This window comes from Miniopterus natalensis, chromosome 5 (assembly GCF_054644295.1).
Source record: "Miniopterus natalensis isolate mMinNat1 chromosome 5, mMinNat1.hap1, whole genome shotgun sequence".
NCBI lineage: Eukaryota > Metazoa > Chordata > Mammalia > Chiroptera > Miniopteridae > Miniopterus > Miniopterus natalensis.
The window spans coordinates 66,664,993-66,681,389 of record NC_142085.1 but is presented as its reverse complement, the minus strand read 5'-3'; the positions used below and the strand labels follow the sequence as shown (position 1 = coordinate 66,681,389).

General features: G+C 39.3%; 1 protein-coding gene across 1 annotated transcript in view; it reads right to left on the bottom strand.

Moving 5' to 3' along the window:
- Positions 1-214: 214 nt before the first annotated feature.
- RNF217 (ring finger protein 217) overlaps positions 215-16,397 on the bottom strand; it is a 98,333-nt gene continuing 82,150 nt past the window's right edge. Inside the window, exons 4-6 of the mRNA XM_087817590.1 lie at positions 7,191-7,392; positions 2,570-2,641; positions 215-1,198 (exon numbers count right to left, since the gene is read on the bottom strand). Of these exons, the coding sequence (XP_087673716.1) occupies positions 1,125-1,198; positions 2,570-2,641; positions 7,191-7,392 (348 nt within the window). The 3' untranslated portion in view covers positions 215-1,124. The remainder of the gene's footprint in view (positions 1,199-2,569; positions 2,642-7,190; positions 7,393-16,397) is intronic.

Genomic DNA, 16,397 nt, shown 5'->3' with positions numbered 1-16,397 from the left:
TTATGCAGTTTTCTCTAGAGCAAACCTGCTATTTAATTAACTAATTCTGCCTAAAGAATTTATTCGTAAAATGAAGAAATATGAAAAGACTGAATGTTCAGATCTTGAGAATTTCCTAAAACCAGTCAATCAGTTTTGTCAGTTTATAAAGTTTGATAATCCTTGGGGTGACAAGGCACACATTCCTCTGTGTGTGTGTGTGTGTGTGTGTGTGTGTGTGTGTGTGTGAGAGAGAGAGAGAGAGAGAGAGAGAGAGAGAGAGAGAGAGAGAGAGAGAGAGAGAGAGAGAGAGAGACAAGGACAGAGCAAGAAATAGAAAGGGTCAACATCGAAACAGCCTGTTGTCTATAACGACTTTAATTCAGTACATTCCCAAATTATGCCCACAAAGGAACCATCATCTTTAAATATATCTATGAAAATGTGGAAAAATAGTGTAGAGGCATGGAACTTGACAAGCACAAGGTTACTTACTGGGTCAAGTTTTAATACAGATATTTATACACACACATTCACACCCCTACGCATACACTTCAGTAACTCATGATTCTTTTCATTGATTTAGTTTCATTAGTTCCCTTTGGGCACTGAGATTTTAAACAATTATAGCATCTGAAGGATGAAGGAATTATACCGCTTGGGCCACAGATGCCAACGGGCATATGGTGAGCCTTTCTCGTCTGAAAGTGGCCCTGCTTGTTGGTACAGGCAGGACTTCAGCTGTTCACACCAAATCTCCCAGATGGGCTGGAGGGTTCAGGTGCAGACAGTCCAAGCAATTCTCGGGAGAGGCATGCTCAGACAGCTCTGAGGATAACTGGTTCTGATTTAAAATAATTTCTTCCAAGGCCCATGAAGAAGGTCAGAATTATGATATAGATGTTTATAGTGTGTGAAAGTGACCATTTTTTGAAAGCAGCAATCAGCCTAAGGACAGGACAGGACAGGACACCATGTGGGGAGTGCAATGGAGCTCGCGGCATTGCCACCTGCAGAGAACCAAGGGGACGCGAGATGGCAGAAGGTTCCTCTCGGTGTGTTTCAAAGACACGACTCTCCGGTGGGTGTGCCATTCTGTGCAGCTCCCGCCCGGGCCAGCTCAGTTAGATGAAATCATCTGCATTTCACCAGTGCATACCTGTCCGTGATCGTTTTCTCTGTTTTTTACAAAGGCAATAGATAGGAAATACAAATAAACCTAGGGGTTAAAAAAAAAAAAAGAGCTCATTAGGAGGAGAGGCATTTAGGCTTATATAGTTGAAATTTTTCTATTTTGCAAATGATTTACAAGAAATCATAATTTAGCAACACATGAAAACAAAGAGAGGGAAGACACCTACGCTACAAAGTGTATTTACTTCTACAAGATTTCATTCTTTATTACTTTTCTTTAGCTCTCTCCCCCCTTCAACAATTTCAATGATACCAGTTTGAAAATGGAAAAATGTTTTCTATTGAAATATCAAACCTTAGGTTTAAGTCTTCTTTATTATCTCTTGTTATACCACTTGCGCACTATGATATTCATGCTTCAATTTCAGGGAGAATAACGTATTACGGAACAACAAGGGCTGTGGAGCCAAAGGTCAGGTTTCATCCCCAGCTCTCCCACTTATGACTGGCCCAGGGAGCCTTAATTTCCTCACTGTAAAATGTAGATAATAACAGTATCTACAACATAAAATCCGACTCATTGTAATAACTTAAATGTTAGTTATAATTCTATTGTTTCTACACATGCAAATTACTTACTAAATAGAACTTTACATATGAAAAGTTACTTTATTTAGAAAAAATATTCCATCTACTCTGTGAAACAATCATCAGAGATAACTATATCTATAGTATTTAATAGTCTCTAAAGCAATGATTCTCAACATGTGATCTCTGCATCAGCATCACCTGAGAACTTTTCAGAACTAGAAATCCATGGACCCTGCCTCCACACTGAATCAGAAACTGTGGGGAGGGATCAGAACCTGTGCTTTAAACAGTCCTCCAGGTTATTACAAAGCATGCTGGAGTCTGAGAAACCACGGTTTTAAAAAATATGCTCTAATATGTTTGTGTGAATAAAATTATACAAATCACTGGTAGCTTCTATTTGTCAAGTATATGTTGGGCATATGTTCTTATCACATCAAAGGTATCTTTTTCCACCCAGGGCATTCTTTCACTAGAACAAACCAAACACCCAAAGGTGTACCAGAGCCTCTTCTCTTTGATGCTCCAACATGAACTCAGAACTGAAAAATCTCAGTTCTAGGTCACTGGACTCTTTCACTAAAATACTAGTTGTATTAATATTGCTATTCAAAAGGGGTTAGTGATGCTTCATAAGATTCATGGTTCAAAGTGTCCATAGACTGAGCAAGTGTCACACAAATGCATCTTATATGAAAGAAACATGAGCCTCTCAATCTGTAAATCATATGCTAATTGTCTATCTAAAGCAAACACGGAACAGGTATGTCCACTTAATAACAGACTCACATGATTACATTTACAGTCATACTCTCTCTATGGCACTCAGAGAATTCTAATCTCAGATATGTTAAGTGTTTCTTACCAATTACAACTGCTATGGCCCCTAGTGCTAATCCCAGGACCAGGATTAGAGGTGCAACAAATAATTTTCCAGCTGGAAAACAAAAGGCAAAACCATTTAGAGACTTATAAAAAACTTACCCGACAATTTCAGCAATGATTTTTTAACACTACAGTATATGTTAGTTTTTAAAAGAAGTCTGATTCTAATTAAGGCAATGTTTCTCTAAGGAAATGTATCAGGTGTAGAACAATTATATACATATGTAGGTTTAGTAACTTCACTGAAGTCTTGGGCACATCTGTCAAACATCTTATAAATCATTTATCCTTTATAAGCAAAAAAATTCCAAAGCTACTGGCTCACTTTATACTACCAGGACCAGTCATCTTTGTGCTTTTCTTTTAGATCTCTTCCATGCTCAATTTTCAAGATTCTGAAAGATTAAGAAAGGAGTGACACATTCTGAGCTGTGTCTCAAAATATATAATTAGCTCACAAAATGGAAAGCTGGTAGGTGCTGTCGAGGGCTTTTGCCCAAGCTCACATCTGGAAAAGTCCAAAGAAAACTAACAACATGAATACTTAATAAGCAACTACAAATGAGATGTGTCATTTTCATTACTGTTAGAGAAAACTACCAATAAACATAGAATACACTGAAAGTTATTCAAGTATATAATGTTAACACGTTTAAAAAGGAAGCACTCTATAAGTGCTAAGGCTAAATGCTGACAAGGATCCCAAAAGGCATTAATCAGCTTTTTTCCCCCTAAATAAATAATGGAGCACTTATTATAATAAACTCTATTTATATGCAAACACAGCACAAAGCTCACAATCGGCATCGCACTAACTTTGAAAGGCACTGGCTCACTCCCAGGAGCCTAACAGTTAGTATCCTGTCGTGTCGTAATCTTGATCTTAAGGCACGTGGGCAGCAGGGTGGCTGCAGAGCCCAGATACGAGGCGCGTGAGGGGGGATGGGGGGCTCTGCAGTGGAACCACTTAGGTGTGTAAGATAAACCAGCAATACTGTTCTGCAAATAAAGGGCAGTGACTTGGAATAACCAATTATGTAAGAATAACAGAAACATAATGGAGCCAGAAAAAAAAGTCAGTGTTTTTATTCCTAAGAAATGGTCTTTGGAAACCATAATCAGAGAGAGAGAAAATACAGTTTTTAACATCTAATTGAAAAAGATTGTCTGGCCGGCATCGTTCAGTGGTTGAGCATCGACCTATGAACCAGAAGGTCACGCTTCGATTCCCGGTCAGGGCACATGCGGGGTTGCGGGCTGGATCCCCAGTGGGGGGCGTGCAGGAGGCGGCCCATCGATGACTCTCTCTCATCACTGATGTTTCTCTCTCTCTCCCTTTCCCTTCCTCTCTCTGAAATCAATAAAAACACAGATATATATATGTATAGTTTTAAAGAATAGCCTTAAAAAAAATTGCCACTCGACACAATGTCTAACCCTGAGTTTTACTTGTAATTTTCACCAATGACAGAATCCAATTAAGTAATACTGAATTCCATTGAGAAATTACATTCTGTACATTCTTAAAGCTATGCTAAACTGGTTAGACTATACTGGCTTGCATGTTTTAAAAGAACTTGTCTCTTTTCTGTACATGTTCCTCAGTATGTTCATTCATGCTTCCTTTTAAAATAATTATTAGTATATTTTCATAATAGAAATGAAGCATGACAGCAAGGTGACAGCACTGATTCTTTTCCAAACATTATGGAACTCCAAGTCCCAGATACGTGCTTTCTCTCACTGGAAGTAATAAACTTATTCCAATCATGCAATAAATACATGTTTAAGTCTACTTTTGAAACTGTCTTGAGGGATTAGCATACACTCTTTTATTCCTAGATCATTAACAATTCTTTTAAAATACCATTCTCAATAGTTAATACTTTATCATATCCATTTATGATATCTTATTTATTCTTATACTTAATTTCCCCCCTTTCTTGCTATTTTAAATTATACTTGCAAATACCATTGTTGGCCTATCTAGATACAACATTTTCAAATGTCCTTCGCATTACTATCAAATTTCCTTGCAAAAGAATTGCACAAAATTTTCAATTTATTCAGTAGAGTACAAAAGTCCAGCATTATTAACTTGACAAAATATTTGCTAAGCAATAGTAAAAATATATATTTCATGTTAAATGACATGTCTCTGACTCCTAATGACATTGCATATTTTTAAACATGTTTATTGTCTATTTCTGTGTCTTCAATTCTAGTTCCAGACGTCTCTGTTCTTTTTAAAAAAATAAATATTACTGGAGGGGGTGCCGTTGTTTTTGTTCATATAAATTATTTGCAATCTAGAAATCAATTAAATATCTATATTTTCTTTGCCATTATATGCTTTAATTTAATGCTTTGAATATCTGCATGGAATAATATGAGAATGAAGCATTTTTCCTCACTTTTATTCCCCAAACCGTTAATTGAATAATCTGCCTACTCTTTACCAGGGAGATGCTTCCTGGGAGAGGCTGCTAATCGTCCCCAAATCTCTGGTGTCCACTGTTCCCTAGAACCAGAAGCTCTGATCTGTGGCTGGGCATGTGGCCATACATAATATAGACCCCAATTCCCAGCCTCCAGCTGAGAGAGAAGAGCAGGTCCCCTCTCTGCCTCTGTCCAAGAACATCTGGAGGCTGTGGCCCCAAATGGAGGGAGCAAACTGGGTTACATCCCACAAGAACAGAGGGTGGGAGGGCCTTGCTATGACCAGTCCATCTTCCCTCCTATGCGGCAGGGCAAAGGTAAGTTGGTGACTGCCAGAGTAACCCTTTCCTGCCTTCTGTGCAGACGGGGAAGCGAGAATCCCTCACCCCACTGAGAGCTGCGGTCCAGCAGGATGAGAGCGGCCGCCGAGGTGGGAGCCACGTGTGGCAGGGAGAGTGGATCTTCACACCGCGTGCTCCCTCCTCTGCCAGGTCTGTTCTGACACGTACATACACACACAGAGGGGGAAACAGGCCTCAAAGAAAACCACCGACGGAAAGCTGGCCATAACAATTTTAAATAAAAACAGAAAGGAAAGTACAGAGAAAACATTTCCCGCTGACGATGCCTAGGGGCTGTCCATTCTACAGGCTAAGGAGCTGGGCTCTAGTATGACCTGCGAAGAGGGTTCTAGTGAATGGAAGGAAGTATCCTGTCACAAAAATAGCATTGAATTAGGAGAGAAAATAACTAACAAGGCAGAAAAATTTGGATTTTTGTGTTTTTAGGTTGTTCTCTGTATATATAGGCTTACAAATAGGTTACAGCTCAAAACTTAATTTGCAATTCGTTTTCTCATGGTATTACTGTTATAAGTAGGGATTGGAGTCCCTGGCTCTCCCTCCTAAGTCTATTTAACTAATAAGTAAATATTGTTATAGTATATAATTATAGTATATACCATTATAAGCAAATAAAGAAAATCACTCAAAATAATTAAAACCAAATCTTTACTATACTGAATTCTACTGGCTTTGGAAAATTATGTTTAAATTTCAGTAAGGACATTTTTACAGAGACTGTATAAGATTTTAGAAAATGATGGCACTGGTCTCCATAAGTTAAGGTGAATTCTAAAATTCCTATCTCTTTTACCTGATAGGAATACGCCATCAGCCCCAGCTTTGGTCTGACTAACCATCATATGATTCTGGAGAGGGGAGTGGTTTACTATAGCAGTGATGGAGGGCTACAGAGCGATATAGGGAGATTTTCATGAAGTAACTAGGCCAGAGGAGGTAGAAAAAGGGAAATGTGGAAGATGTTAAAAAGTATTGCATATATGTGGGAAGGACTACCACAGTAAGACTATATAATAGAGTTCTCTGTGATGAAAAGAGGCAGAAATCCCACCGTGGGCACACTCCAGCGGCGTACGGTGCTACTGAAACAACTACTAGGTCTGAAGGACACTGCCTCTCGCAGAGGCGGGGCAGGAGGCCAGAGCAGGAATCCGTGCTTGCGTCTGCACACTTGGGTATGATACTGTGTTGCTGAGGATGAGGAGGGGGAAACGAGCCAATCCAGAAAGCACTGCACGTGGATCTCTAAACTTGGGTTTGTATGTTCTGAGGGCGTTTGATACCCAGGACATTAATCGTTAGCTATTAATATCAACTATTATTACAATAGAATATCTTTACAATTGACTCATCAACTATATAGACAGAATGGGACTCCATGACAGGGCTCTGAAACATGGCTTTTTATTGTCTGGCATATGTTCCATGAACAAAGAGAGGGCATGTGTAAGGTCTGCTGCTAGATATTGTCAATGTAAAAATAAATGTCACGTGGTTTCTCTCAAGTGCCTTACCATAGGGTTTCAGAAATGTAAAAGATTAATGACTTCACATTTCTGCAGAGTAACTAATAATTTCTTTTTTGAACAAAATCTGCTTGCTCATGTAAGTATGATCCTGACAACAAAGTTTTTAATTTTAAACTCAAAGGGAGAGAGAGCACCTCCCTCCGTTTGCGGGTGAAGCCCCACTAGAATACCTGGCAGGTGGTCAGCCTTACGGCGGCTATTCCATGTCTAAGTTCCACTGTCCCTGCTTACTTCCCAGGGAAGATCCCTCGAAGTCACGTCAGATACTCACCACAGACCGACCCTCGCACTAATCTCCTTAGATGAGGTCTCTCTGGGAGGTAGCGATATTTGCATCCAAATATACTGAGGTTTGATGTGTGGTCTCCAAAGAAACGGAGCTGGCGGTATCTCTCCCCACATCGATAACAAAAATTAGTGTTACATTGTGAACAGGTCATATGATCACATCCTTCAGTTCTCTGGATGTGGATCTGTGTCCGCAAAAGAGGGAAAGGGAAGGAAAGGCTATTAACAGTTTGAACAAGTAAAACTGGCAAATGTTACAGAACTTTAAAGTTTCTCCAATCTATTAGCCTTACATAGCATTCCTGAGGATGCCAATTTGCTTGTAATTTTATTCTCCAAGATCATGTTTGTGTCAAATACTTCATGTGTGCACAGCTCAGTAACATTTCAGGTACTCATACTGTTGGCTGATTCTGGCTAATATATAAACTAATGCATCCCAAAGAAAACTCACATTTCTTTCTAGACATACACCTAACTCACTGGTTAGGAGGCATTAAAAATGCTGCAAAAGTGGATTTTATTTATGCTATGATGACCAAGAACAGGGGACTTGGGGAATAAGAGGAGCTGAGTATTTCTTAAAAGCAAGGATTATGTACAATCTTTCACGAATAAATATCAAGGAACAGAGGCTCTTTTGGAGGAAGGAAATGATAGGAGCTATAAGTGTATTCACAATTCCATTTTCGTCTCCAACTCTAATATCATTTGCAAATATGTTTATAGAACTGTTTGCATAATTCTGTTTGTGCAATCAAGTACCTTCCTCAATTGTTGCCATCAAGTTACATGTAAACACAATTTCACCCTTAATGTAACAAGGATTTTATTCTTGAATAGTTCACCGTATACCCAATGTGGTAGGCACTGTCTCAAGCACTGAGGCTGTTATAACCAAGATTTTTCTCTTTGAGATATAACTGAATGCTTGACACAGAATCCTCATGACTCATAAACTGGAGCCATCTTTCATTCCAGTATGTGCACACTTAGTTTCTTAGGTGAGTATTCATGAAAGAGAACTTAGTATTAAAAAAAAAAAAAAGGTTTGGTAACACTGTCCAGCTCTCATGTGATTGAAACAGGACCAACTAAAAACAGTCTCATTTCACTACAGAGTAGGCACTTACTATGTTCAAGTCATACATAAGTTTTTAATCATATATATATATCTTTGTTTAGAAAACTTATTTAAAATGTTCCCAATACCATTTTGACAATTCACAGTTTCTACCTATGACTTTGCTTTGCGACTAGTGTTCAGTGAATATTTATGTGCAACTGGGAACTTCACAGTTAACACGAGTCAAATCCTCCAGTGGTCGCCTGACTCTTCTGTTAGGCCTTGGCCATGGCCCGCAACTTTACATATTTCACTTGAAATAATGCCCTCCTTCCCCGATACACAGGGTAGCTCTCTAATCTTCCGTAGCGCTGCAGTTATAATTATACTGTTCAAAAACTGGACAACGATTATGGAAGTGGGATGAAATCATCCAGGAAAAGGAGATCTTTAAGTTAAAAAGAGAAATTAAAAGATTGAGAGGTAAAGAAAATTATCAAATTATAACCTTGTTTTCCAAGTTTTGAAAATAAAAATTTTGAAGTTGCCAATTCCAAATCACATGCAGTATTTTAGTTTTAGCAATTAAATAACTAAAATTTTAAACTTTGATTTAAAGGAGCAATATGAATTTTAAAAGGACTTCTGAGGCTGCTTTTAAAATAACCAAATATATTAATTATAGTAATGGTGAAAGTTTCATTTGAGCAATATACATATTTGTGTATCTGTGTATCTATCTACCTACCTGCCAACTTATCTACCTATTTGTGTATTTATCTACCTATCTACCCATCTGGGCAGCTTCTAGGTGGTGGTGACAATATTGAAGAAATAATAACTGAGCAGAAGACAGCAAAGTGACTGGCACACCGCAGGCACTTAATACATGATAAGGGAATGAACCAAGAAAGAAAAGTGTACTAAGTTTCTGGCTGGATGCTAGGTATTTAAAATCATTAGGCTGACTGTAGGTTCAATGTCCATTCCCTCTCAGTGGCTGATGATTCTCGGCAGGTAAGTCTCAGCCACATAGGGAGGTTGAAGGGACCTGGGTTTTGACACTAAGAAGCCCTCTGTTTAAATTCTGGCTCTACTAGCTTTATAAAAAAAAGTTACTTGACCTCTCCCAAGTCCCAGTTTTGATGATTTTATTTAACATGAGAATAAAAATGTGATCATACATCTATGGTGCTTAACCCATTGTTTGGCACATACTGAGTCAGGTCAACACAATATTGGTTCCCAACTCTCCCCCTTTACCCACCTAAAAATATGAGAAACCAAATATCTGGGCAATGTAGCTGCACACCTCCTGACTGCCAGGTGCTCCCCTTCCTCACATGCTCACGTTGGTAATTCCTAGGCAGGTGCTGAGCTAGAGAACACCTTCCTAGGTAGGTAAGGGCCAGCTTGTGGTTAAGGGCATAAGAGCATCTGCGGTCAAGGGTTACTCACATATCATTATTTGGTCAATCTGGACCAAACTCACTTTTTCTGCTATTGGCCAACCCATCCTTTTAAAATTGTATTGAAATGTTTCCCTTTCACCTGACCGTCCAGTCAGAGCAGATCCAGGTTTTCTGGGGCCCTAAGGTTATCTAATTTGAAGGGCCCTCTTTAAGAAGAATGTGAATTACAAACACAAATGAGATGCAGGCCTCAGAAGGGACTTGTGCAGGGGAGGGTCTCTGAAGCTTAGGCTCTCTGGCTTCCCGGCAGAGCCGCCCCTAGCCCAGGCCGCCCCTCTGCTGCGCTGTTTCTGGGACCGATTCCGAAGGGCAATTACTGCGCCGGGTCCACTTAGCACAGTGGGTGGCGTTCAGGAAAGGTGGAGGCCAAAGGTCTGGAACCATTTCTGACCCTTCTTTAAACCACCTGAGCCTGTCCGAGGAGAACGGCCGAGCAGCCAAAGCAAAGGTTACTTCCTCATACACTCAACCTTTTAATTGTGTGTTATATTTCATCTTAAAACGGAGACAATAAAGCGTAACCTTTCCTGGTCATAAAGCATAGTGTTGTATTTGACTGACAAAGAAAAAAGGGCAAATATTTGTTTAGAGCCCAGTATGTGCCAAGCTTTGTAAACAGATTAGCACCTTTAAGCCTCACAAGCGGACCACGAGATTGGCCTTCTTACTCGCAACCAACCAGAGCTCAGGAAAGTCAACTGCCGGAGAGAAAGGAGGCAGGATTGTGAACCGTGGCTGTTTCTTCGTGATGCTAAGCAGCCTCTTATTATAAACTTAAAGGTACACTCAGAGGTCAATCAGGTCCTTTGTTAAATGGCAGCATGATCTTGGCATTAATCAGATAAACTTGCTCCCTCTCCTGCACGAGCAAATCTGAGTCTTTCTGCTTGTTTTAGCTTTTTTTTTTTTTTTTTAGCTGGGGGGTGGGGAGGTGGGGGGGGGGACGAAACGGTGATGACGACGACAACGACTCATTTCTTCCTTTAAAACAGTATAAAAACTTTTCTGACAGAAATTTTGTTCTAGGAAGTTAAACTTGTCACTGACAGTTCATTTGCCTCCAAATTTCACCTACAGTTTTCACTGTCATTATATCTGTGTGTAATACTGTTTCATTAGCTTCTAAAATCTTTATGAGGCAAATTTACTTTTTCATTTAAATCACAAAGATGGTAATTTACAGTCTCTCTGAACAGGCTTTCCTTATTTCTAAAATAATATTCTGAACACAGTAGGCAACTAGAATATTGTTGGTCCAGTATTTCTGTATAGGTGGTGCTAAAATGCCAAGCTTTGACAATACTCTATAGTAACCTTGTATATTGCAAAATTAAATGGTTCTATAGATTAATTTGAATACACACATAAAAGCAATGATTTAGTCATGAAAAAATGATTTCATGACTTACCAACTGTGAAATACACAGTACTTCCTTTAATACTACTGTGAATATATCTTGATTATAGGTGAATATATTATAACTTGATACTAACCAAAAAATGAATTGATACAAGGCAAGTTACTGTGCAGCAGGAGACATTACTTTTCACATTTGCTAAGCAAGTTGTAATTTTGGTCTCCTAACACCCAGGGGATAATAAATTTCCTACGCTATAAGTTTCCTGTATATTTGGTTAAAGAGCACACTCTGACAATGCCATTTTTATTTTTAAAACATAAAGCCTTAAAATGTAGCTTAAATTACATTTATATGAATTTCTTTTTATTTCTCAATGAAGCTGTTTTGATTTATTATAGTTTCAAAACATTCATCAATTTAGCTCTGCTAAAAAAAACACACCAAATGAACCACCCAGTGGTATAATTTAGAATCAAAACTTTGTTTTTACTTAAGAGATAGAAACAGAGTAGGAGGGACAAGAGATTCCTAATCCATTAGACTGAACTGACTACTCACACACCACAAAGGTCATGCGGCTTGTTATTACTCAGAGTTCCTTTTCTCCATCTGCAACAAATAAGGGTGACTGATCCTTAAGGAGTTGACTATTTGAACACTAAATGTTGCTTATACCTCTTTACACTTATAAGTCATGCAATGAATGTTCAGAATATGCCAGATATTTCTTTTATTAATATGAGTTTTTGATATTAAGTTCACAATGTAGTGACAGAAATAACATGGACCATTTCTGAACCTATGCTATTCTTCGTAGGACACATCAACACCTGTAATAAAAGATTATTCATAGAAAAACATATGCTCTTATAACTTAATTCCCATTATTGCCTGGCAACCTGAAATGGCACTGTGAAGGGGGCATTATGCACTGCTGTGGCAGAAATGTAATCAGTGTCAGGGCAATTAGTGCTTGGGCTTAATAGGTACGGATGATCCTGGAAAAATAGGTACATAATTGTAAATATCCTTATTGTTTCCTGGGTAATGACAGATTGTTTTTAAAAGAATGTACCAAAAGAATTTTGATTTTCAAAAAACAAGCATATATATTTTTACTATCTACCCTCCTCATGTTCTTCATTTAGTTTAGTAAAATGTCCACAAAGTTCTAAAAATAGAACTAGAATTCAGCCTTCTATTTTCATACTGATTCTCCTTGATCATAAGGTGAAAGAATAAGAATAAACGAACTTGTAAATATCCAACTCATTTTATAATTAGTCGGTAATAATCGCCCATAAGTATTTATCCACTTCAAGAAATGAGGGCTTATTTTATTCTTAAAGCAGGAAATGACAACTAGTTAACTGTTATGCTACTGTCACCAACAAATAATTTACTCTATGTTTAAAAGTATTTTTATATATGTCTTTGCATTAGTGGCTTTTGATATCTGGAAGAATTAATGAGAAGCAACAATTATGAGAAAGTTAAAAAATATCCCATGAGCAATGCTCAGTTCTTTACTTAGCTCACTATAAATTCTTCATAATGCAGAGATTTAAAGAATACCAACATAAACGACAAAGCCTTCAAAGATCCAATAAAACAATTATGCACCTAAAACTCTTGTCCAGCTACAAAATGAATGTATGGGGAAAAATAAAAAAGTTCCAGAGATGCCAAGACTCCTCTGCACCTTTTCTGGGCTGTGACTCAAGGAGGCACTTCATAAGTGAATGGAAAATTCAAGAACAGACAATGTTAGCACATACAAAAAATGATGTAAGTAATCTGAAAGAAAACGCTGAAAAGCAATCAGTCCAACTAGGGACAGGAAATCAGTTGGTTTCAAGAACATCTTCAAAAAATAATAATGGAATATTAAGGAAGCAATACAATTCCTCGGGAGATAAATATTAAACAATGTGATAAATAATGTGGGTATTTCTACTTTCAATAAGGCAAAAAAAACCCCCCCCCAAAAAAGCCCTACAAAAAACCAAAAAACAATGAGAACTTTCAGGAGAAACAAAAGGCATGTAAGTTCCAAATTGAGGCATAACAAAATATGGCATGATTCATTGATACTGAGCTAGGATGCCAGGGGCATGTTTCCTAGAAGTTGTGATCACATTGAAAAGGAAATGTAATCCCAGTTCCATAATTATATGTGCTTGATTGCGTAAACACGCAATTGGTTTTTAAACGTTACCATCATCCTTTAGAAAAACCAAGTGTTAAATATTATGTTAGAATACAATGTGAGTGTTATTAAATTTGACAATATAAAAACAAAGTTACAGCGTGAAGACTACGGGAAATGGAATGCAGCAAAGAGAACTGTAGGAGGCCTAGATCCTCATATACCAATCTCAAGTTGTTAGAATACTGACTGGAAAATTAGGTACATTATTTAAAGGTTAAAGATCATCCAAGGAAGAATTAAAATAATAAACACTGGAAGGAGAAGCAAGGAAATGGACAGATAGGAATTCTCACCTGTCAGGCCACACTAGAAGCAGCTGCCTCTATTACGGTAGACTACACTGCAAGAGGTAAGGCGTTGATTTCAAAATAATTTTGCCTTCTGCTTGGGTAGCTTTTTAAGGCCAACACTCTGATAACTTTAATTGTCCTTCAATGTACTGGTTTTCTTTGTTACAGGAAATTTCACATATATTACAAGTTAGGTCTTACGATGGACTTATGACAGAAATTCTTTGAAGAAGAGTATAGAGTGCTGTGCTATTCTTATTGTCCGGGGTAGAGCTAAAAAGTAGCCTTTTCTTCCTTCTTTTTTACCACACTTCCCTGGAGCCCACGCCCCATGTTCTCAATCGTCAGACCCCAGTTTCCTGCCCCCTTCACATTTACCTTCCCCTCTTCCCCTCTGCAACTGTACGCTGCTCAGCCTGCCATAGTTCAGGTATTGCCACATCCTAGTAAATCTTTCCTCTAATTCCACATGAACTTCTGGCCAATAATTACCCTCACTCTTCCATTTTTACCAAGCTTCTTAAAGGAACACTCTACCCTCACTTCCTCAGTTGGCCGCAGCCCCATGTTACTAAAACACCCAGATCAGCTATCTTTCTCCAGGAAACCTTCACTCATCCATGCGTTCAACAAGTATGGACGTGTCCATCGAGAAGATCTGATACGGTCCTGCCCCTGAGAGCTTACAGTCTAAGGTCTAGAAAGACATTCCCCAGTTGTACACATAAACATACGCTCACAAGCTATGAGTCTTAAGCTATGACAAATGCTATGAAGGAAAAGAACAGCTTGTGAAGAGAGTACTTAATAAGGGGAGCTTGATTTGGTCTAAGGCTCAGAAGAGGCTTCTCTAGGGAAGTGACATTTGATCTGAGAAGTGCAGGTGAGGCGCAGTTCCCCAGCGAACAGGACTCAGGGAGGGAGAGCATCCCCAGCACAGCATACTCGTGACACCGTATCCGTGAAATGAGAAGCACCCTGCACTAGTCCCGACGCAGTATTTCTCTACATTTGAAAACTCTTTAATTATCTGTAGCCTTCCACTCAAACCCTCTACTCTTCCAGCTGATGAGAGCTCTAAAAGGACCCAGCTCATGGTCATCTTGTTTATTGTTTTATTAAAGAGACTGGAACAAGTCCTGTCACATAGCATGTTCTCAATAATTCTTTATTAAAAAAAAACAAGTATTATCCATGACCACCTAATTGCCAAGTCCAATTTTTAAATTCTTATCTAATTGTATCTCTGTGTCATTTAATCAGTTGATCACTACCTCCTGACCTTTTATATACTCTTGTTTCAATGCCACCTTTATTCCGGGGGCTCTTCTTATCTCTCTTGCCCATTTCTTCACCTACCCCTAATTCCACACATGGCTCACCGCTTTGCACACACTCTTTGGGTAATCTCGTCCATAGGCAAATGGTTTCAACTTCCCACAACTAGATCTCATTTTCTAATTTGCACCGCAGACCTGGCTCCTGAGCTGCAGACGCATAATGCAGGATCTGTTTGCTGCTCACGTATAACCTAGATGCCTTAAAATGCCTTAAAGCCATTTCAAAGTCAAATAAGAAAAACCAAATTCATCATCATTCCATGACCCTCTGGTCCAACAACAACAAAACAAAACTATGTCCATCTCTGTATTTTAGCTCGGTCTACGGTATCACCACCCTCTTAGACACCCAAGTTAGGTATCTGGTGGACATACTCTGTTTACTTCACATAATCAACTCACCATCAAGGCTGGATTCTGGGCCTAAGATACTTAGCTAATTCTTCTCTTCTCCGGCTGTTTGACCACTAGCTTAGCTCACACTGTCAACATTTCCTTCTAGACGTCTCCAACTACCTTCATATAACCAACAACCAACCTAAAATAGATATCTGATTCCACCATTCCCCTGCTTACAACTTTTCAGTCCAGAGGGTGGAATCCAAGTTTCTTAACATCACATGCAAAGCCCGGGCTTCTGTTTGCTTCTGCAGCCCCTCCTTTCACCACTTCCTTCCAAGGCGAACCTTACTCTAAGGGAGCCACAAAGTACTTGTGGCTCTTTGTTCACAGCACACATTTCCTGGCTCGGGGCCCTTGTACTTTTAATTGCAACACTCGCACTCCTGGATGCCATCCATCAGCCCCAATCCACCCAATAAGCCTTAACGCCCCAGCTCTCCCTGGATTCCCCAAGATGAGCGGGACGTGCCTTTCACCACGAACCCTCTCACTCTGTGCAAAGCCCTACTGGACTGCGACAGTGTCTTACCGCTGTGAGTGCAACGACCGTGTCTCCCCTTCTGCGACATTCTGAGAAAAAGGACCATGCTTACAGAGCGCATAAGGGATTTGCAGTAAAAGTCCATACAAGGAGGGCATAAAACTCACATTTGTTCGTTCAACAATTTTCTACTTAGTGCCCAGCACTGCTCTAAATGCTAAAGGTACTTTAAGGACCTACATGGGTCAACATCCTTGCTCTCAGGCTGTAAAATATACCCACTACTTTAAACAGTGATAAGCAACGAGGAGCTATGGAGACGCAATAAAGCATATGATGGGCGTATTACTACTGGGGAAGGGAAAGGTGGTTCCCGAGAAGCTGAATTTTGCTCAGACATGAAGTGGGGGGTGGGGAGGGGAGCTGGTCATGCAAACATCTGGGGAAATCACATTCCAGACAAAGGGGAGAGCAAGTAGAGAGACCCTGAGAGGGAACGGGCCTGGTTTTTCTGGGGCACAGCAAGGAGGGCAGTGTCTCTGGAGGGTGACGACGCTGGGAGGAGC